The following is a 22,956-nucleotide window of genomic DNA, read 5'->3' on the forward strand; positions in this document are numbered from 1 at the left end:
GTTCTCAGTAGGACTCAGTAATGAGGAGCTCCACCGTTCTTGTTAATCACTTCAAAAATTTGTTTGGGCATGCTTGATGCGAGTGTTTCCAGGAGGCTAGTGGGAACATTGCTCCAGGTGGTGAAGATGGCTTCATGAAGGGCATCAACTGTCTGGAACTGATGGCCATTTTTATAAACTTCCCTTGCCATCCATCCCCAAATGTTCTCTATGGGATTTAAATCAGGGGAACATGCAGGATGGTCCAAAAGAGTGATGTTATTCTCCCTGAAGAAGTCCTTCGTCAAGCGAGCATTGTGAACTGCAGCGTTGTCCTGTTGAAAAACCCAGCTGTTACCACACAGACGAGGGCCCTCAGTCATGAGGGATGCCCGCTGCAACATCTGCACGTAACCAGCCGCCGTTTGACGACCCTGCGCCACCTGAAGCTCCAGTGTTCCACTGAATGAAAAAGCACCCCAGATCATGATGGACCCCCCTCCACTGTGCCGGGTAGAAAACACCTCAGGTGGGATCTCCTTGTCATGCCAGTAACGTTGGAAGCCATCAGGACCGTCAAGGTTACATTTTTTCACATCAGAGAATAAAACTTTTGTCCACCTTTCAGTGTCCCATGTTTGATGCTCCCTGGCAAATTCTAAACGGGCAGTTTCGTGGCGTTGAAGGAGACGAGGTCTTTGAATTTGTTTTTGAAACCCTTTTCCCACAGATGCCGTCTGATGGTTATTGCGCTGCAGTCGGCACCAGTAAGGGCCTTAATTTGGGTCGAGGACCGCCCTGTGTCTCGACGGACAGCCAATCGGATCCTCCGGCTCAGCGCTGGTGTAATTGTTTTGGGTCTACCACTTGACTTTTTTTGTTCCATAATGCTCAGGATCTTTCAAACAATTTAGAATGACTGTCTTACTGCGTCCAACCTCAGCAGCAATGGCACGCTGCGAGAGGCCTTGCTTATGCAGCTCGACAATCCGACCACGTTCAAAAAGAGAAAGCTTCTTAGCTTTAGCCATCAGGAGGGCATGACAGTGTGAGTGCCTGACAGAAAATGAACATTTGGAGCAGATTTTGGCTTTTATAGCCTGTGGTCTTAAACTTTTGATCAGCTGATAAACAGCCTATTTCACTTTAATTGTTGTTTTCAATAAATTACTTTTTCAAAGTGCTTTTTGTCTCACTCCCCCTTTTTTTTTGCATATTGTAGCTCTACTTAAAACCTCATTAAGATCCAAATGTGCAAAATGCAAATTCTAGCAATTTTTCAACTGGTCTTAAGATTTTGATCAGGTCTGTATATACTACATTTACAGGGTTACACCGATGAATCATGAAGAATTGTTCAAACAAGGAGTTTACCTCATTGGGTGTGCTCTCGGTCAGACCCACACTCTTGGGATTTGAGACTCTTTGCTTTAAGTGTCTCACACACACACACACACACACACACACACACACACACACACACACACACACACACACCATTTTCTGAATGGCAGCCTAAAACAAACATTAGGTGGTGTTTCACAAGTTTTACCTGCCAGCCAGAATGACATGCAACTCTCAGGAGTGCATACACCTCGAGGTGGATCCACCTCAAGGCGTGCACTCAAGGGGCAGGATGTAGCCAATCTCAACAGGCAAGCACTACTTGGCCAGATGCCTGGAAGAGAGAGCTGCAATGACTGAAGTTCAAGATGTTGGATGACAACATGGGTCACAGCCTTCAGACGGTTCCCTGAAGTTATGTGCGGATGGTTTGAACCCGTTAATACAGAGAGGCTTAGCTGTGATTTCTGGGAATAAAAAGTCAATAAATGCATTAACTTACTATTTTAATACAGCGCCCAAACAAATGCATGAAGCCATTGTCATTGGGTTAATAACAAAAATTCAACATTACATTTATTGTTGACGTATTTCAAGAAGGTTTTGCCTGGTGTGTGTGTGTTACCGGCGCCAGACCTAGAGGAGTTCTGGACCGGCAGCAAAGGTTACACAGGCTAGAGAATCACTGTGTAGCTACAATAACATCAGTGAAATGATAAGAGGACCACAGTTAGCGTCTGACTGATGACACAGTTGATTTATTGTCTGGACTGTTCATGTGTGAGAATCTGTAACTACAGTCTCTCTGACCAGTTGACAGTGGAGCCACAGCATCATCTACTGGTTTAAAACTGCCATAACATGTAAAAGATGCCAACAGAAGTCAGAGTAGTTTGTTTCTCATTTAAATAAATAGGAGGTGTATATTGAATAAACATTTGAACATGTCAACCTACATGTGTTACATTTTATTTCTGTGAATTCATTTTCTTCCAAGTTTCTCAAACTTGTGAGGTAGTCTGGATGAATCCCATGCTAATGTTTAATAATAAAGCTCTAGTGTGAGTTGATGCATGAAGACTATCTGTGTACTGATTTATTGTCACTGCTGTATTAACACCTCCAAACACGCTCCCTCATATCTTCTGTGGTCATCAGCTGTTCACTTCACCTCATTGTCAGCCTATCACGCTGATGAGGTCACTGTCTGATATAGCATCAGCTTCATAATCTCACCAGACTAGGGTGGCATGGTTAGCCACCTTTGCACGGGCAAGTGATGCTCCATCAGGTCCTTTTCCTCCACCTCTTCACAGGCAAGTGATGCTCCATCAGGGTCCTCTGCCTCCACCTCTGCACAGGCAAGTGATGCTCCATCAGGTCCTTTTCCTCCACCTCTGCACAGACAAGTGATGCTCCATGTTGGATCAGGACCAGGGCGGTCATGTATGAGAAGTGCCCCAGCCTGAACGTCTCCATATGCAAATATTCAACTATATGTTATAGCCTACCCTACTGGCCACAGGAAGTCATTTCTTACTTTGTGGTGTACAGCTCAATTATTATAGGGAGTTTACTTACCACCAATGGTTTAAGCAAAGCAGCTGAGTCTCTGTCTCCTGTAATATTGAAGAGCAAAACTTTGGCCACAGGTCCACTACAAAAAAATAATGTTGGACTGGTTAGATGTTTGAATATACAGTGATGGACAACACCTCCATGTGAAAACATTTAAAAGTTGCTCTTTGGTGACATTCAGATGTAGCCTAGCCAGATGGAGCCACTGCCTCTTTGTGTGGCACTCCTTTAAAAAGTATGTTTGTCATCAGATGTCATAAAATCACATGCCGCATGGTTTGGTTTCCTTTGGCGGGTGAGTGCCAGAAATGTCATAACCATGTACCAAATTCATTGTAAGATGCAAATAGAACAGCCCAAGCTGAGAGTCATGTGTTTAGCGTGTGATGCTCACCTTGCTTTCCTTTCATGCTGAGCTGAGCTCTCGTTGAACCAGTCTGCACAGGCCTGCATACTGCGCATGGTGTGAGCTCCATCCAGGAAGTACGTGACTTCTTCCCGTTTCAGTATCTGAGTCCTTCCAGGCCACACAGTTTCTGCCAGCCCTGAGACCAAACACAAGAAACCATACTGGAGGATGTTACATCTAAACTGGAAAAACAGGAAGTCCAAATGTTCTGATCTGAGGTATCACCTTTCACCACGATAGGACAGGGCTTGAAGGCAGCTGCCTGAGGTACACCTGTGTTCTCAGCAGTGGTGGTGGGAAAGCTTTTGTCTGTTGAGAGAGGGCAGCTCGTATAAAATGAGATAGTCATAAATCCGTCTCTAACATTGGACAGGCAACATTAGTACAAGGTAGTCATCAGACGTTACTGCCACAATGCTTAGCATCCGGGTAATGATGGTTGTACAAGATTGTTTTCAACCTCCTTTGGCCCATACAGAGAGGGAATCTTTAGACATGTAAAATACAAAAAGTAAAGGGTCTGAAGAGCTGGGTTGTCCAAAATGTCCTTTTCCTCACTTATGGAACCAAACAGTTTGGCTTTCTCAGAGGGGAGTTATCTCCTTCTGAGAGTAGACCCGTCTCTTTAATCCTCTTTCCTACATGTCCTTTCCCTACTCTTCCCTATGCACTGTCCTCCTCCTATAAATAAAGATGTAAAAGCACAAACATATCTAACTTTAAAAAGACAGAATCTTTGTTGATCTGTCTCTTCTTTGACAACCAGTCCTTCTGATCACCACCACACTTGTGGTTGTATTGCTGCATGACCATAGTCGATCACATGACGGTGTATCAAAAGCTAAAAGCAATGAAACTGGTTTCTCGTCCTCTTTGAGTCCACACCAGTTTCATTTCTTTAAGCCTTGTCAAATATCAAGTATCTACGTCATGTAGCCTTGGAGCCATTGTTCTGCACTTAGTAGGAAATGCAAGACTTCCAAAGGCCAAGTGATTTGTCCACTGGGGAAGATGCACCTAAGAAGCTGAAAGTGATACCACGAGTGAGGACACAAAGGAATGCAGTGAAAAGAGTGAAGTTGATGTTAGGTGTGTAATGACTGGTTCTTAAGAATGCTGCTGGCAGTCATACTTCAGCTGCAAGCAACAATTACAAGAGGCAAACAACAGGCCTGCTCAACTACCACGGACAATCCTTCTGAAAATATGTACTTGTGAGGATTCTTGAGAGCAGAGTGTTGAGTATGAAGTCAATCAGATTGGAAGTTCCTGAGAAAGTTTCTAGCAGACTTACTGCAATCCTTACCAACATTATCAGCTGCTAATGACTGACACATGTTTGGAACGAACTCTGGACACTCCTTAAGATAATGCGAACAACAGATGAGGATGCAAAAGAGTGAGGTCAATCTGATGAAGGCATTGTAGCGACCACTTCCAGAGTCCAAGCACTTAGTCCTTTCTGAACAGGCACAGACTCCAAGACACCATGCCTTAACCTCGCTCTGCTACGCTACAGTGGAACAGCTTGTTAACCCTCCACCCTCACCTGGTAGACATCTTCTCTGAAGCCAGGTGTGACTCAGCTGGAGGGCCAGGGAGGCGTTGGAGTGCTGGTGCTTCCCTGCGAGGCTCAGACGCATGGGTTCAGTCTGTCTGGTAGTCCTCCAGATCAGGACACACCCACAGAGGACACTACAAGAACAAGTCAGATAGAATCACATCAAACTAGGAGATCTGACACACTGCACAAAATGCTAATGACACAGGGCACTTACTCCGATTTCTTTGGCTCGGTCTCTGAGCACAGCCATCGCATCTTCTGGCTGTTTGACGGTGAAGGCAGGAACCCCCGGCTGAAAACACACTGGAGAGAGTTAGTTCCAGTTTGATGGAGGGGTTCAACACCCTCAGAAACATGCCTACATTTTTGTCTTCTCCCTTGCACTCATCACTAATTTGTCCATGCAACACACCTTGAAGATTCCTCCTTTATGCCAGGCGATCTTTTCAAAGGTGTCTCCAAGGATCTGAATGTGGTCCAGGCCTAGCGATGAGATACCACACACCCACGGCCTCCTGTTGACCCAGAAGACAAGAACGGTCTATTTTATTCTGCTGCTGAGAAATCTAAAAGTGAAACATCATGGTCAAAGTATCCTTTCATTGGTTTGTTCACCGTATCAGCCATGTTCTCTGTTCACGTCTTGCCTTTACCCAGTCTTGACTGCCAACCAACCTACCAGGTTGCATGTGTCTGAAGACCCGGTGGCTTCAGGTTTAGGACTACCTTTATGAGACTGCAAGTCTAAGACCTTTGTTATTTGTGACAGCTCAATCTAATGTTTGCCAAGAAGTGCATTTTTAGTGTGGAACCGTAACTCTTACCCCCAAGGAGCAGCTTAATTCGTTGATTTACAGTTAGGTTGAGGTAATGGCAGGTACTTGGTAATGCAAACTGAACACAGATAACAGGCTGGTTCCATTATGTGAGGCAGTTTTGGCTTGAGCCATTAATCACCAAATTGAATCCACATGCTTCCCAACATGGCAGAACACATGCACAGGTATGTTGTGCACTGAAAGTCTTACCTTATCACATTGGTGGAGTCGTAATGTCCACCAATCCCTACTTCAATTATTGCTACATCCACCTGGAGAAAATAAAGTGAAGATGAAGAAAGTTTGAAGAAATATGCTCTGACCAAAACACTGATCCTCAGAGAACAGGCCAGTCGACTTTGCCGGGGGAACTGACACACATTGATCCTGTCTTTCCCCCTCTCTCTCCTCTCTCTGCCTGTCTCTTACTTTAACTCTTCCTGTACCATTAAAGTTACTAACCATAGATCTTTCTGGAGTCCCTGAGCTCCCTTGTCCCGTAGGTTCCTCTGGATTTCTGCCATAGACGGCCTGCTGCTGTGGATGTGCCAGACTCCAGCTGCTACAACTACTACTATCTGTCCTACCACTATCATCTCTCTCTCTCTTCATCTCCCTCTATCCCTCTCTCCAACACAGTCTCAGCAGATGTGTGTCTAACATGAGTCTGGTCCTGCTGGAGGTTTCTGCCTGTTAAAGGAAGTTTGTCCTTGCCACTGTAACTTGCTAAATGCTGCAAAGGTCTCTGCTCATGGTGGATTAAGATGAGATCTGACTGAGTCCTGTCTGTAAGATGGGACTAGATCTGATCCTGTCTTGATGTTGGGTCTTTGTTAATAATAGAACATAGAGTATGGTCTAGACCTGCTCTGCTTGGAAAGTCTTCAGATAACATTTGGTGCTTTCTAGATTAGTGGAGACAGCACAGGACTTTTAGCTTACCTTCGCCTCGGGAAACACCCGGAAAGCCATGAGATGAAACAAAACCAAGGCTGTCGGCATGCTCCCATCATAAGCATCCTGAAACAGAGAAAAGAAATGACAGTATTTATGCTGTATCACTACATCATGAACGCTCATGAACACTACCAGAGAAAACCTGTGCCGTAGTAGCAGGGGAATCGTGCAACCCAGTCTTTTGGTTCAGTGTTTGGGAAATCATTAATCAAATCCACTTTGCAAGCCACAAAAGAATTTGTGGGTCGCAGTGGCAGCAGGCGAAGGAGGTAACCCAGATGTATCTCTCTTCAGCAACACTTTCTAGCTCTTCATACTCAGGCCACACAGGATATGTATCCCTGCAGTGAGCTCTGGTTCTAACTGTAGTCCCCAGTTGGGCGTGCCTTAAAACCCCAAAGAGAAACGTCCAGGAGTCCCCCCAGTCAGCTGCCCACACTACCTCAGCTGGCTCCTTTCAATGTGAAGGCAGCAGCTGGACTCTAAGCTCCCTCCAGATGTCTCTCAGCTTTGAAATCAGATCCATGACATCACCAAATCGATATCCACAGACCGATATATCAATAAAAAGCTGTAGGGATCTCCGTTGAGACCAAATGTCTAATGTTCACGCTGGTATTTGTCCATTTTACTCTGTTTTACTTAAAGAAGTCATGTTAGAGGATGTGACCATGACGACGTTGTTATTTATAGATACTAGAGTTATTATCTGAGGAGCTCAGTGTTAGCTTGGTCTCTACCTGCAGCAGGTGTGCTTTATGAACCAGCTCTCCTCACCTCCATGCATCTGTCTCATCTTCATTGAGGATTTTTACCCCCGGTGTGCGTTAGTGACAAAGACACAACCGGGGGACGTCTGTCTAATATTTGAGGTTTGACGTTTTTGCTGACATTACCGTAAAAAGCTCCACGCCTACAGCTTGATTTATTCCAGTTTGGTGATACATCAGACACCTTCAGTAAGATACACTAAGCAGAGTATCTGCTGTCAAAGTTGCTTTACCTTTATGTCAGGTCACTTCTCTTTCACCTGTACCTCTGGCTCCACCCCTTTGCTGTGTGCTCAATGCTGCCAGATATACAGGTACATGCAGTTTACTTATAAAACCATTGTTTTTTAAAAAAGTGATGGATGACTCTGTGTCATAACACACAAGGCACTGATAACTCCAACATTCCAGTCAAAAGTTTGGACACACCTTCTCATTCAATGGTTTGTATTTATTTTGAATATTTTCAACATTGTAGATTAATACTGAAGACATCTAAACTATGAAATAATCTGGTTTTACCATAATCTGGATTACAACAGTAGTCAAATAGGGCTATCCATTGTGTACTAACCCTACCTCTGAACAACACAACTAATGGTCTCAAACACATTAAGAAGGCAAGTCATTCTACAAATGAACTCTTGACAAGGCTCATGTTCATTAGAAACCATTCCAGGAGACCACTTCATGAAGCAGACTGAGAGAATACCAAGAGTGTGCAAAGCTGTCATGAAGGAAAAAGGGGGCTACTTTACAGAATCTAAAATATAAAACAGATTCTGCTTTGTTTAACACTTTTTGGTTCATTCAATAATTCCATATATGTTCTTTCATAGTTTTGATGTCTTCAGTATTAATCTACAGTGTTTACAATCATTACAATAAATACAAACCCTTGAATGAGAAGGTGTTTCCAAACTTTTGACTCGTAGTGTACATACATGTTGTGTTTGCAGTTTTACACAGTGTGACCACATAATACTCGTCAATTACCCTGTGAAAGATAGACATGTGGCATGCAAGACAAAAAAGAAAAAGGTCTTAACTGATGGACAAAACCAGCTAGTCAGGACCAAGTAGATAGACCAGACAAAGGGGAGTTTTGACTAATAAGAGTGGATGCAGCCATTGTCATGGTAATTCAAAGCTTGATCCTTAAGGCAACCGGACTGGTAGAGATTATTGAAGAAGTTTCACCTCTCCTCGTCGTGGGTGTGTTCAGGTCGTTAGCCTAGTTGTGATGGGTTAGCTGTGGCTAGTTAGAGTCACATGATCTCTGGTGTGAGTGTGGTCTTACTTGTTTTGAGAGAGAATTCAAGACAGCGTTGTATGTTGGAGACAAATGCCAAGAGTACCCCACTGCAGGCAAGATGGCGCCGCCACAACATCCACACCGGAAGTCCATACCGGAAGTTACAAAGCTAAAAACGTTGCAATAACACCCACACCGGAAGTTCATACCGGAAGTTACAAAAATAAAAGCCTTCAAAAAAATAAAAGCCTTGAAAAACAGGAACGTGAACGCAAAATAAAAGCCTTCAAAAACACGTAGGTTTACGCGTAATTCTATGAACTTTTTTGCACTTACATTTTAATCGTATCAGTATTATTGACTAGTTGATTGACTCCAAAAGTGTATAGGCTGTTGAGAATTCAAGTTACTTAGAAGCCTGCACGAATCACTAAGTTCTAGTGTTAACGTCTCAGCCATGCACAGCCTTTTGTTCCGAGTGTGTGTTGAAATACTTAAAGCTGATTATGATGCTGCCGTGATGACATCTGCATATGCCTCTCTTGTTTTGTCTGGGTCATATGTTATTTTATGTTGTGTTAGCCTGACTGTACCTCACCTGCCCACCAGTTCCCTGTGGTGTGTGTCCTGCCCCTGCACACCTGCTTCCCTTTGACTGATTCCCCCAGTGACCCCTCTTCCTTCCTGCACAGCTGTTCCCCACAGGTTCATTATGATAACTGTGCAGCGTGCAGGAGTCTCTTTCCATGGGGACTTGTCACATTATCTAAGTTTGCTGTAGTGTTTGTTCCAAATGACCTTGCATGCTGTCTGCCTATGTGATCACATGTATAGATTAATGAATGAATGAAATACAGATCCAGAGTAGATCCACAGTCACGAGAGAAGAGCAGAATGTTATCTATGGTGCAGGGGCGAGTGGAGGAGGAAAATGTAGAGGTGTGTGGTGACTGTTTCTTTTTTAACATAATTTGTAACACGTTACAATGACACAGTGACAGGGGTGTTCATTAACCACAAGAACAAACGGAGGGAATGGTTTCTCCTTCTATTTTGAGACATTAGATGGGCGTAAACACTCTGAGCTTGTCAAACAGTTTTATTCAGATTGAATGCTTGATGCATGTACACCAATGTCTTAACAAGATCACTTTATTTGGCGTCCATGAAAACATTGAAGTTGGAACCTTCAATTAGAATGACTAGAAAAACTGCAAATGTATACATAGCTACTGTTTCTTTCCATCCAACCCCTACTTGAAATGTAGAATTATACTTTATTTTATGTTCTTTTAATGTTATATGTATGATGTCTTAACCCTTTTGTATTGATAATGTTGTACTTGAAAAAGAACAATGCACTTTTGCTATTACAAACTCCAAATCAACATAAAATATTAGGACTAAAATATTTCAACTTGAGGCACCACTGTCAGCCACTGATGATAGATGTACAGTACACATTTCTGGGGAGCCTCTGTTGTTTTTGTGGTGAATATAGATCTCTGTGTACAGCTTGAGTGTATTTTCCCTCTTACTTACAGTCTTTTCCTTCTCATCCCCTCCCCCCACACACACTAACACTCTACATTATTGTGTTCTTCATACACAGCGGGATCTCTCTCACTCACTCTCTCTATCACAATTAGCTTTCTGCTAATTGATTTAGCAGCGACAGACTAATGCAATCAATACGCTACACGAAGAAGAAACTTCCAGTTCGAAGCATCCGGCATTGGGTAGAGAGGGGGTTAAAGAATCACTTCCGGTATGGACTTCCGGTGTGGATGTTGTGGCGGCGCCATCTTGCCTGCAGTAGGGTGCCTCTCGACAAATGGTGTCTCTTCTGTGTTCAGGATCTGGACAGAGGAGAGCGTTGGTATGAAAGAAGGGTCAAGGAAGCCATCTATGTTAACCCTTATCTTAACAGAGGTGGTGGCCTAAGACACCAACTGTCTCCAACATACAATGCTGTCAATGACTACCAGGAGGCCAGTGTTGCCAACTCCTCAGTGAGGAAAGTAGCTATTGGCTGTCTTAAAAGTCACTAGAAGTCGCTTAATGACGTCATCGCCTGATTTGCATAATCTGAATTGTTATAGACGCTGTCAGAGAGACGTGTAACGTCGAGGGAGAGACAATACGAGGTTAAAAAACACCATTAATATGTTTATAAATACACTTAGGAGCCTAAAAAAAATCTAAGTAAAACATTTCATTTTTCAACAATATCATTTTCAAAATATTTATTGTATACAATCTACATGAACTATCTAAATGGATCAGCCAGCGGTGTCTTCGTACCTGCGTGATTTATTTGCAGTCTGGACGCGGAGGGGTTAACATCTCTGCTCTGACTGCAGCTACGAGGGACTGCTGCGCGACTCGGACTGAGCTGTCTGTGAGTGCTTTGGGACGGGGGAGGGGGCCACCGCAGCACCCGCTGCTCATTGAGAACGATACATGCTTTCATTTCAAAGTCTCCAAAAGTCTCAAATAACACCAGAGAAAGTCGCTAGATTTGCCGCTAGTCGCTTTTTTTGAAAAAGAGTCGCTAGAGGGGTCTGAAAACTTGCTAAAAATAGCGACAAAGTTGCTAAGTTGGCAACACTGCAGCAGGCAAACTAGGCTAATGAACCTACTTAAGACCCTTTGTGACTACCTGAACAAACCCACCACTTGTCTAATGGAAGCAGAGTTGAAACCAGTTCAGTCTGTCTGTAGTGGGATGAGATTACTTATTCAAGGAAGTTTTAAATTTAAAAATGTCATTAAGAATTTGCTGAAAATGTTCCAAATCAAATCTATTTGTTATCATTTATTTTTAAACTAAAACATTTTTGGGGTATATTTTTAAAACTTCATGAACTATTTTTCCAGACCTGATCCAGCAGTGGTCCCTGAGCCACAAGCACCAGAGGCTGCTCTGCAAGGGGAAGGAGAACAAGCAGAACCAGTTTGTGCTCAGCAGGAGGTCCAGGAGGAAAAGAGGACCCACGTCAGGTCAGAGAAGTCAAACTGTCTCAGAGGGAATGTGTTTCTGTGGTTTGGCACAAAAATAATAAACAAAGAATTAAAAGAGAAATGGAATAGAGATATATTAACTTGAATAAAAACAGATAAATATATTGAAAACGTACTAGAAATCTTCTAAGTGTGAGATCAAACAGCTGAGATCTTCACCCTGGCTATGTCGGGACGTCTTCCTACAAGCTGCCAGTTCAATATCTGGAGGAGGTCAAGGTGAGCTGTTGCAAAAATGTCAGGGAAAGTCCCGGTGAGCAAGGCTGAGGGCCTCTTTCCTCTCGCTCACCGATACTCTAAATATGTCTGAATATGTATTGGTATGAAGACAAAAAGAAGTGCTCTTCTTACATCATGATTGACCTTCTGTCCTGCAGACTGACGGGAAAACTTCATGCTGCGAAAGAAGTGTGTGCAAAACAACTTTTAAACATTTCAGAGGCATGCTGTCATGAAGTTTTCTGGAGTGCATGCATAAAAAAGGGCTTGTTTAAAGTCAGAAATGCATTAAATGTTAGTCTGTTCAACTCTGCAAACATGCAAAAACAGAACTGCAATAAGTACACCAAACAAGAGAGATTACGCCCTGCCCGTCTTCACGCTTGCAGAGAGGAATGTCTGCAGAAACAAAGACTATTAAAGTGCATAATAAGTCGAGCCACATACACTTTCTGGTTTGAGAACTAAACACTAAAATGCACAATCAAACATCAAACTTCTTAAGGTGCATGACTCCACAGAAGCTACTTAAGAGGAAGAAAGCCTGCACACTAAATTTCCAACAAGGAGTTATGAATGCGCTTCAGCCGAAGCCTTCCTCGACATCATGCGTCTATTACTGTTCTGCAGGAGCGTGCCTCAAAGTCTGTGAGAGTGAGATGGAGACTACATCTACCCTCCTCTACGTTCCTGCAGTGTGTCATCTGAGGCTACAACTTGAGCTGTTTCTCCATCTTCAGGTATCTCATGGGATCAAATCCCCAAGGAGCTCCTTCTCAGGATCTTCCTCTACCTCCCTCTGAAGGATCTCCTCCGGATGTCCAGAGTCTGCAAGCGCTGGCCTCGCTTAGTGTGAGTTTCTGAATTCTGTCTTTAAGATCAAAGACAACGTTCTAGAATTCTGTCTTTTGAAAAAAAAAAAAAAAAAGCCACAGTGAAAGTTCATGGACACAGGAGTGATTAGCGGGGAAACTTTTGAATGCACACGCTGTGATGGGCTAAACCATTACTACATGAAGGGAGAGTGAAATCTTTTTTGATCAATGTCACGTTAAATTAGGAAAATAAAACAAGGGAAAGCTTACTCAAATATTACACTTACAAAAATGATTTTTTTAAATTTAGTTTTTGAATCATTTCAGTGAATATTATCATTGTCACAGGGCCGGGCTCTGGGCCCCCCTTCGACCCTGGGCCCGGGACAACTGACCCGGTTGACCCCCCTATCAGCGGGCTTTCATCTCAGCCATATTAAAACACAACACTGGGGAAAACTGCTCTGATGAGGCTCCTGATGTGACTCTAATCTGACGTCGTTATAAATGCATAGAACCTGTGGTTGGTGCGTGATTCTGAACTTACAGGGAAGCTGTTCAGGGTTATAGAAATATGGAGGTCCTCCTACTAATAATCAGAAGCCAGCCTTTGTTGACCCGTAAAGGCCATGATCCCGATCATAATAAGGGGCACGGCAAATTAAAGGATTTGCTGTCATTCGGATGATCATAATCAAATGCTAAATCCCATTGAAGAATACAATCTCACTAATGTTCTACTTTTTTCTCACAAATTATGAGTTTGATATCAGAATGCTACTCTTCCCTGACTTCGTTTTTTCTACGATGGCCATACATAATACGGCGTCATACTATCTTTTATTTTCTATTCCATAGAGCTGTGGAGGGTCTGATATTTCAGGTGTTTTAGTGGAAAAACCTTGACTTTGTGAAGAAAAAGGTCAATTAAAGTTTGACACTGATTCATTTTGCAAAACTATTAAAACGTTTGACCCTACCGGTTGTTGACAGCCCTCGTTGTAACAATGGGGAAAAACTAGGAGGACCCTCCTGCAGAATAGTAACACTAAGATTTAATAAACAAAAGAACAAAAAGGCAACAGGTTAAGGAAATACTTGAACAGTCGGTCCAGATGTAAACACAAAAACCACCACAGGGAGAAAACACGAGGAAGACGCAGGGAAAAACTCAGGGAAGACGTAATAATCCGACAACAGAAGAAGGAAACACAGGGACTTAATGCACACTAGATAACGAGCAACAGGTGTGGAAACCGGTCATGTAGAGATCAACAACTACAAAATAAAACAGGAAATCAAAATAAAGATTACAAAATAAGAAGAATCCTAAATAAACTGTCTGGTATGGGAGCTGCTCTGTGGCTGACAGGAAGGCACTGCAGCAGTGATCAAGTCTGCTCAAAAAACTACAAACAGCAGCCTCCCTTCCCTGGAGGACATATATGTCAGCAGGTGCAGAGGCAGGGCGTCGCACATCATGGAGGACCCTACCCATCCAGTATGTATGCCCATCTGTATGCTGCTGGACCTGAGTAATGTGTTTTGTTCCTTCATGTTTTTAAATGTGACTGAATGACAATAAAATGAACCTTTTTTTTGCCTGTTTTTTGATGTAAAGAGCCAAACTGTGGTTTCTTTGAGGTTTATTCATATGAGGTTACATAATGATACAGTAAGGATTAAAGGGAATATACACACTTTCTGCATTTCCAGTTGAATCAGAATATGAATATACGCTGAATTCACACGACATCCTCACACCACCATGGCACCGTTTACCTGTCCCTTATTTAGGAGTGAGAAAGTTGGCAACCCTATTGGTCCACTACCACAGCAGTTTGTGATGTGGTGTAGTCTAGCTCTGTAAATCAAGGATTCACAGTGTTTAAAGTACACTTCCAAGAAGTTCTTTATTGCACATTTTTGCAGATTAATTTAGTTCTAATAATTTGAACACTTTCAAAATCTATTTGTGTTTCTATCAGATGAGCAGAACAGCATTTGAAGAAGGTTAATGCTTGTGTTTACATTGAGTGACATATAAAAGGTATCAAATGAACTACTCTGTTGGTATCGGTTTAACTTTTGCTACAGTTTTCATCATTTGGTCAGGTCATGTTTGTAAATGAGAACTGGTTCTCACACATTTTTACCTGGTAAATTAAAGGTCTAATTTGTTAAATAAAACTATAAATCAATCTTTATTTGTATAGCACCAATTAACAACAAACGTTCTCCTCAGACTCTTTCCAAACAGAGCAGGTCTAGACCGGACTCTATGTTCTATTATTAACAAAGACCCAACATCAAGACAGGATCAGATCCAGTCCCATCTTCCAGACAGGACTCAGTCTGATCTCATCTTAATCCACCATGAGCAGAGCACTTTGCAGCATTTAGCAAGTTACAGTGGCAAGAACAAACTTCCTTTAACAGGCAGAAACCTCCAGCAGGACCAGACTCATGTTAGATACACATCTGCTGAGACCGTGTTGGAGAGAGGGATAGAGGGAGTTGAAGAGAGAGAGATGATAGTGGTGGATCAGTTATGAATGAATAAATCATTGAACCATAACTTGATCTTGTAAATATAATTTATTCTGTGTCCAGGCTCATGAGTAGAGCAGTTCCTCTTTTCACCCAGTGGTCCGGGGTCACGGCTCCAGCTTTAAGCTCCACACTGAGCACCGCCCTGCCTGATTGGACCGGTGTGTAGAAACATGGACACAGGTAAATACCTACACGCAAACACAAATATAAAGTTGAGACAGCCAATCACAGGTCATGTCTTAAGAAAACAAGAGGAGGACCGAGGAAGTAGGAAACCAGTGCTGTAAAGTCCAGAACCACTCACTCTTGGACATCTTCTTGCGGTTCTCGACAGGTTTGAAGTGTGTGGTCGGGATGGGACAGACCATCTGCATGGGTTCTGCTTCTACCAGACATGAGTTCTTCTTGTCCCAACCGGCCCCCTCCAGGTACAAACCCCGGACAAATACTCCATCCTAAAAGAGGAGGGTGTAAATGAGCAACAAAAACAAGGAATACAAGGGGAGGCTCACTCAGGGAATGATAGAGGTGACTATGAACAGACATGAATGACCCACAGCTGTGCCAGGAACGTATGAATCTAAAGGGACAAGAGAGGGAGAGTGAAAACAAGGGAATTGGGAGATCTTATGGAGGAACAGAGGAGGAAAGAGCAGCGGAGGTAGATAAAGGGAAGAAGAAAGTTATGCAAGATTGAAAAATCAGGAATGTAGAAATGAGGGGGCACAAACCAGAAATATATATGCAGACAAGAGGGAGAAAGTAAAGAAAAGAAAAAAAGAGAAAAAAAAAAATAAAAAAAAAATGAGGGGGCAGAGGAAGAAAGATGGAAGGAATAGACAGATTACAAAGAAAAAGAAGAGAGGTAAATTCGCTCTGGGCTAATGCTAATGAGCTAGCAGTGTGGCTAACACTGTTTGACCTACATACAGACGATTATTATAGTGAAATAAAATATTACATTGTGATTTAAAACAGAAATGCAGCATTACATACTTGTCTCAAGGAAGAGGATCCACCGAGCATCTGTTTTCAGTCATTTGAACTCCTTTAGTTCTCTCCATCTCTGAGAAGCTATCCTGAAGTGTTTCAGACCGGGCTCTGTCACTCTCCTGTTTGCTTTCTTTATCTCTTCTGTCCTTTCTCTGTTTGCTAGTCCAGCTCCAGAGTCCACCATAACTTCAAAATAATTCAAATAAATGGATTTCTTCAAGGAAAAGGCACTTTGTTGATCACTTTGTTGCTTCTCTCTCACTCTTCTCACGTCTCTCTGCTAAACTCAGCCGGTCGGCGTAGTGTGAACAAGGGGACATCCGGGTACTGCCGTATATCGTTCAATTGTTTTCCATATATAAAGGGGAGACTATTTCAAGATCACTTAGAAAGTCCTCATAGCCCCTTTAATGGCCAGAGATGTCACGGTGGGTACAAAGAAGGGGGACTCCAAGATCAGACTAAACATTAAATAGATAAAAGGCAAAGTGAAACAAAGGTTACATTAAAAAATGTCCACAACAAAATCCAAAAAGATCAAAACTGAAAAGTCAACAAAATCCACAAGAAACAGAGATGGCAAGGACAACTGGAAGACGCATGAAGGTGCAAACAGGACTCAATGAAGTGACAAAAGGAGAGGGAAAACAGAGAAACTAAATACACACAGTAATCAACACAGGTGTGACAAAAGGCAGGTGAAACTAATTCATGAATTATCTCTTTATTTAAACTCGAAAATCATTGAGAGCAAAGCCCTCATTTACAATGACTTCGAGCATATAAAGGAAACTTTAAAATGCATGACAAGCAAATAAAAGATAAAACCTTAAAATAATGATGATCAATTAAAAACAGACAATTAAAAAGTTATGTTAAAACTATTGAAAAGTAATGTTAACACAAAGTCAGTTAAAACAGGTGCAATCAGAGGTTAAAAAGTTTAAAACTAATGATTTAAAATGACTAACAGAAACTAGTGCATTCATTTTTAATGTGCTTTGAAGTGAGTTCCATGCAGATGGTGCAAGAAAGCCAAAAGCAGCTCTTCCCAGCTCAGAATGAACTCTGGGAACCTGGGGTCTCATTTATAAAAGAGTGGGTAGAATCCTGACTAAAAGAGTACGTACTCTGAAAATCCGGATATGGTGTGTTTGAAAAAATGTCTGATTAATAAAACCGTTGGCACGCAAGCTTTATTGTGTTATTGGTATTGTTGTGTCATTGGTATGCCTCAGTGACATGGTTTCTTATCTTGACAGTGGGCATGTTATTGTATGTTGGTATGTTGAATGAATGTATTGTTTGTGAGGAGCACTGCACTTACAGTGGGTACGGAAAGTATTCAGACCCCTTCACTTTTTCTACATTTTGTTATGTTACAGTCTTATTCCAAAATTGATTAAATTATGTTTTCTCTCAACATTCTACACACAATACTCCATAATGACAAAGTGAAAAATGTTTTGTAGACATTTTTGCAAATTAATTAAAAATAAAACACTCAAATATCGCATGTGCATAAGTATTCAGACCCTTTGCTTTGAAACTCAAATTGAGCTCAGGTGCATCCTGTTTCCTCTGAACATCCTTGAAATGTTTCTACAACTTGATTGGAGTCCACCTGTGGTAAATTCAACTGATTGGATGTGATTTGGAAATGCACACACCTGTCTTTATAAGATCCCACAGTTTACAGTGCATGTCAGAGCACAAACCAAGACATGAAGTCAAAGGAATTGTCTGTAGACCTCAGAGACAGGATTGTATGGAGGCACAGATCTGGGGAAGGGTACAGACAAAAATCTGCTGCAGGTCCCAAAGAGCTCAGTGGTGTCCATCATACGTAAATGAAAGAAGCTGAAATCACCAGGACTCTCCCTAGAGCTGGCTGCCTGGCCAAAATGAGTGATCGGGGGAGAAGGGCCTTGTTCAGGGAGGTGACCAAGAACCCAACGGTTTCTCTGTCAGAGCTCCAGCATTCCTCTGTGGAGACGGGAGAACCTTCCAGAAGGACAACCATCTCTGCAGAACTCCACAGACCAGGGGTCTCATTTATAAAAGAGTGCGTAGAATCCCCACTAAAAGAGTACCTACTCCGAAAACCCGGAAATGGCGTGCGCCAAAAATAATTCTGGTTTATAAAACTGTTCGCACTCAAACTTTAGGCAATGTTCCGTTTATAAATCACAAACCACATGGAGATATGCACATGTAGTTCAGACTCGTATTCCGCCCTTGACACGCCCACATTCAACCATATACGGTCAATGCACAGAGCTTTATGAATGAACATGCAGACAAATGAGCCGGAAGATCCAAGGTTCTCACGGTGAACCACGGCAACAACAGAGAGGAGGACGGAGAGAATAAAGTGTCTGACACACAAACCGTGGACCTCCTGGATGAAGTGGAGGTCAGAGAGCACGCATTGTTTGTTTCTTACAGCAGGAGGGACACAAAAGAAATACAAATTAAAATAAAAATATGGAGTGACTCCACGTCTGCAGCATTCATGTATCCGTCAGCAGTGCCAGAGCATCCATCATTCACCATTATGCACAGTCTCACTGCAGTGTTTCATGTTCACAGGACACACACTTTTATTTCACATTACAGAGAGCTCACGTCCTTCAGAGATCTCCTCTCTGATATTATCTGACAGAAGTTTGATCCCTGAATATAAGTTTTAATGTGTTTCATCACGGGCAGCTTGGCCTGCGCTTTGACTGATTATGATATGTAAGATAATAACTGAGAACCGGGCATGGCTTTACTCCACACTGTTCTCATTAACAGAGTAAACACATGAAGGTGAGGAAGATGTGATCAGTGTGTGAGGTAGCTGGAGCCGTGTCTCTGTGCTCCGTGTGCGTCGTACAGCAGTCTTTATTAAAGTATAACTACACTCAGTGACTCTGTACAGCAGTCTTTATTAAAGTATAACTACACTCAGTGACTCTGTACAGCAGTCTTTATTAAAGTATAACTACACTCAGTGACTCTGTACAGCAGTCTTTATTAAAGTATAACTACACTCAGTGACTCTGTACAGCAGTCTTTATTAAAGTATAACTACACTCAGTGACTCTGTACAGCGTTAGAATCATTGAAAAAATGACTGTCACTTTGCTCTGCGGCTGATTAACGTCTTCTGATGTCACTTTGGTTTTTACCTCCCAACGAACACGTTAGGATACGGCCCGTGTGTTTCCTCTACACTTAAATAGAAATGTGATGGTTTGATGAACTTTCAGACACGCTTTTATCTTTTAGTGACAGCTTATTGGAAACGACTCACCACAGCAACATATTATTCAAATAGAATATGCTGGTTTTAGTGATGATGGTGACACAGGTCTGTTGATGTTGTTATTTAATGACACGAAATGTGTAAAAGGCATTAAAATATCATCTGACTTCAGTTCTCCCTCTCACCAACTGTGTCGCCAATTCCCCCTGCCTCTTAAATGAGTCAGTCTGTTTACCTGTAGGCACATTTTCCCGTCAAGTTTGTTTTTTATAAATCACAACCTTGGTGTGAAAACTGCCGTACGCCAGTTTCAGGCCCAGCTTTGTGCGTACGCAAAGTTTATAAATGAGACCCCTGGAGAATAAGCCAATTAGTTGACCTTGTGTGATGTGCTCCAGAGGACCAAACTAGCATGGAAGAAAAATATGTGGGGAGCATCCCAATAAGCGCTTTGTAAATAAAGAGGTATGAGTTAAAATCCCGCCTTTCAGTCAGAGAGGACCAATCCCAACTGTTTATAAAGGATGCAGTGATGAGTATTATAATTACCACCAGTAATAAATCTCAGAGTGAAAAACTGCATCAAGTGGTTTTAACGTGGAAGCTGAAGCATGCCTGTACAAAACATCTCCAGAGTCTAGCAATGATCAAAAAGTTTCCTCCTCCAGGGTTTTCCTACAGTGCAGAGGAAAGCAGGATTTGATCCTGTAGAAAAAGACTATCTTCAGTCCAAGTTTACTGGACACATTTCAAATCTTTAAGAGAAACTTTCTCATCATCTAAATACCGAGATATTTAGAAACCTTCACCCTTTCTATATCTGTGCCTGCATTAGAAGTGATGATAAGAGTTTTCAAATCAAATTGTTTGGCCCTGGAAGAGATGATGAACTTGGTTTTCTCTGCATTTTAGACTGACCTATGTCTGGTGAGTGCAGCTTCTGATTCAGAGAAGCAACAGGGGCTGGAAGTAAAACTAAAGCAGAGAGCAAGTACTCCAAAATAAAACAGGAAACACTGGAGACGGAACTAAGAATCAAAAGTCAAAATACATACAAGGAAAACAAGAACACAAGACATAAAACACTGGGAATGGTGACTAATTAATGTTCGACACTTAACTTTTTATTTTTGTATTTTTTTTTATTTTCAGTTATTTGTTTTTGTATTGTTTTAGGAATAGGGGAGAAGGGAATGGAAGAGGCTGTGCTGGGAAACAGGTCCTTGGGGGGAGTGGGGCTATCATTTGGTCCTCTGGTTGTCTGGTGTGTGTAAATAGTACATATTTAGTCATCCTCCACTGGACAGCAACAACAGAAGGCTGTCTGGACTCCCCTGAAGAACCTGCGGATCCTCTTCATCATTTTGTTGGTGCGGCTGGAGAAGGTCGAGGGAGGAGGGGTGGTGTGTGTTTTTTCAGCTCCACCAGGAAACAGGTCCACTTCTTCATTGAACATCCAGGATGGTATTTCTTCTTCTGACTGGGACAAGGATGCTGGATTTCCTGCAGAGGAGCAGGGAGATAGTGCTCCGTCAGAAGACCTAGACACGGATGCATCCTCAGAGGTGTCTTTACGCTCAGCCTCATCAGATGACTGCTCAGTTGAAGGTTCATTGAACAGCCAGGATGGTATTTCTTCTTCTGACTGGGACAAGGATGCTGGATTTCCTGCAGAGGAGCGGGGAGATAGTGCTCCGTCAGAAGACCTAGACACGGATGCATCCTCAGAGGTGTCTGTACGCTCAGCCTCATCAGATGACTGCTCAGTTGAAGGTTCATTAAACATCCAGGATGGTATTTCTTCTTTTGACTGGGACAAGGATGCTGGGTTTCCTGCAGAGGAGCAGGGAGATGGTGCTCCGTCAGAAGACCTAGACACGGATGCATCCTCAGAGGTGTCTTTACGCTCAGCCTCATCAGATGACTGCTCAGTTGAAGGTTCATTGAACGTCCAGGAAGGGATTCCTCCTTCAGATGATCCAGAAATGGATGTGTTGTCGTAGGACTGTGCTTGAGCTCCATCACAGGACTGAGTCACTGGGACATTATTGTAGGAGCAGGGAGGTAGGGTGGAAGACCCTGGGGGTCTGAAATCTCTATGGGAGTCCTCGGATTCTTCCTCTTCACCCCAGGTGCAGGGGGCTCTGACATCTTCCTCAGCTCCAAAAGCTGACTCCTGGTCTTGATTCGGGGGCATTTCCATCATCTCTCTGGCCATGATTGGATAGTCTGAGCTGTAAGAGTGCTTGGACAGGTGGGTCATAGTGATGAAGGGGTGCTGCAGAGCTTGACTGGGAGAGATCCTCAAAGCTCCGTCAAGATTCATCAGACCTTTCAAAAGGTCTACAAACGCTAACCTGTCCTCAAGCTCTGCAGGTTCGTCCACTGGGTAGATATAAGCCAGAGCATCCAGAGAGCTGGGCAGCTTGATCCTGCAGTCATACTTCTGAGGTGGGACACCATTCTTCAGTTGGTATTCCTCAGGCGTCAGCAGCCTCCATGTTGGACCGTCAGTTTCTCTATCATTCTTCGTGAAAAAGTTGCGGGTGTATTCTCCAGCATTGAGCAGGTAGTCCTCTGGCTGGCCTAAAAACTTAATCATAGACTTCATCACCTGGTAGTCACAGCTGGGGAAAGTATTGTCCCCCAGGTATAGGGAGGCAAGAAGACAGCCCAGTCCCCACACATCGATAGCCTCATTGAAGGGCAGGCCGAGGTAAACTTCTGGAGCTCTGTATCCTTTTGGCTGACATATCATCCCACGCTGGAGTATGGAGACGGGAAGGGCTTGACCGAAGTCAATCAACTTCACCCCGAAGGGGTTGCTCTGGCCGACCAGCATGACGTTGTCTGGTTTAATGTCGGTGTGCATGATACCCAGACCCTTCAGGGCATCCAGGGCGACCAACAGCTGCTGAGCTATTGGCCGGATCGCATTCAGAAACAAAGGCTGTACTAGGTCGATCAGGTCATAAAGATCCGTGTCTAGCATCTCAAACACCAGACAGGTCTGTCCCGCATGTTCGAACTTCTCCAAGAGCTTCACCACGTTAATGTGGTCTGCATCATGTACAGAGATGAGATCTAGCATTGCAATCTCTCTTTCCGCTGCCTCCTGGACTGCAGTAGAGTTCTTCTTGAGGATTTTAACAGCGACTGTCTCTTTAGTTTGGACATTCAGGCACTTGGCTACTTTGGCAAAGGATCCTTCACCAATAAACTCAAGGACGATGTAAGCAGATGAGCTGCTGAACAGGGTTTGACGAACATAAACTAGAGATTCCATTTCAGCAAAGTCCGGTGCTAACAGTTTTCAAAGATTTCAAAGTTTGAATTCACAACCAACAGGTGTGTACGACAAATCTCTCTCTTTCTCTACTCTGCAACATGAGCTGTTCTCTATCAGAGCTGATGGTTTACCTTAA

The 22,956-nt window shown here is 42.9% G+C and overlaps 2 protein-coding genes and 1 long non-coding RNA gene across 3 annotated transcripts; 1 reads left to right on the forward strand and 2 right to left on the reverse strand.

Moving 5' to 3' along the window:
- Positions 1-4,865: 4,865 nt before the first annotated feature.
- LOC117807022 (folylpolyglutamate synthase, mitochondrial-like) lies at positions 4,866-9,310 on the reverse strand. The gene is made up of 6 exons (XM_034676061.1): positions 9,273-9,310; positions 6,635-6,712; positions 5,903-5,964; positions 5,287-5,389; positions 5,089-5,166; positions 4,866-5,005 (listed from the first exon to the last, which is right to left on the reverse strand). Exons 2-6 carry the CDS (start codon positions 6,692-6,694, stop codon positions 4,958-4,960), a joined length of 351 nt encoding a protein of 116 aa, XP_034531952.1. The 5' UTR covers positions 6,695-6,712; positions 9,273-9,310; the 3' UTR covers positions 4,866-4,957.
- Positions 9,311-11,572: 2,262 nt separating this feature from the next.
- On the forward strand, positions 11,573-13,246 carry LOC117807025. Its single transcript, XR_004629893.1, has 3 exons — positions 11,573-11,677; positions 12,548-12,769; positions 13,081-13,246. It is a non-coding gene; the product is annotated as an uncharacterized LOC117807025 (long non-coding RNA).
- Positions 13,247-15,311: 2,065 nt separating this feature from the next.
- LOC117807629 (dynein heavy chain 2, axonemal-like) lies at positions 15,312-16,538 on the reverse strand. Its single transcript, XM_034676972.1, has 3 exons — positions 16,282-16,538; positions 15,590-15,740; positions 15,312-15,473 (listed from the first exon to the last, which is right to left on the reverse strand). The coding sequence occupies exons 1-3, from the start codon at positions 16,309-16,311 to the stop codon at positions 15,331-15,333; spliced, it is 324 nt and encodes a 107-aa protein (XP_034532863.1). The 5' UTR covers positions 16,312-16,538; the 3' UTR covers positions 15,312-15,330.
- Between the last annotated feature and the right edge of the window lie 6,418 nt (positions 16,539-22,956).

This window comes from Notolabrus celidotus, chromosome 23 (genome assembly GCF_009762535.1).
Source record: "Notolabrus celidotus isolate fNotCel1 chromosome 23, fNotCel1.pri, whole genome shotgun sequence".
NCBI classification, from domain to species: Eukaryota; Metazoa; Chordata; class Actinopteri; order Labriformes; family Labridae; genus Notolabrus; species Notolabrus celidotus.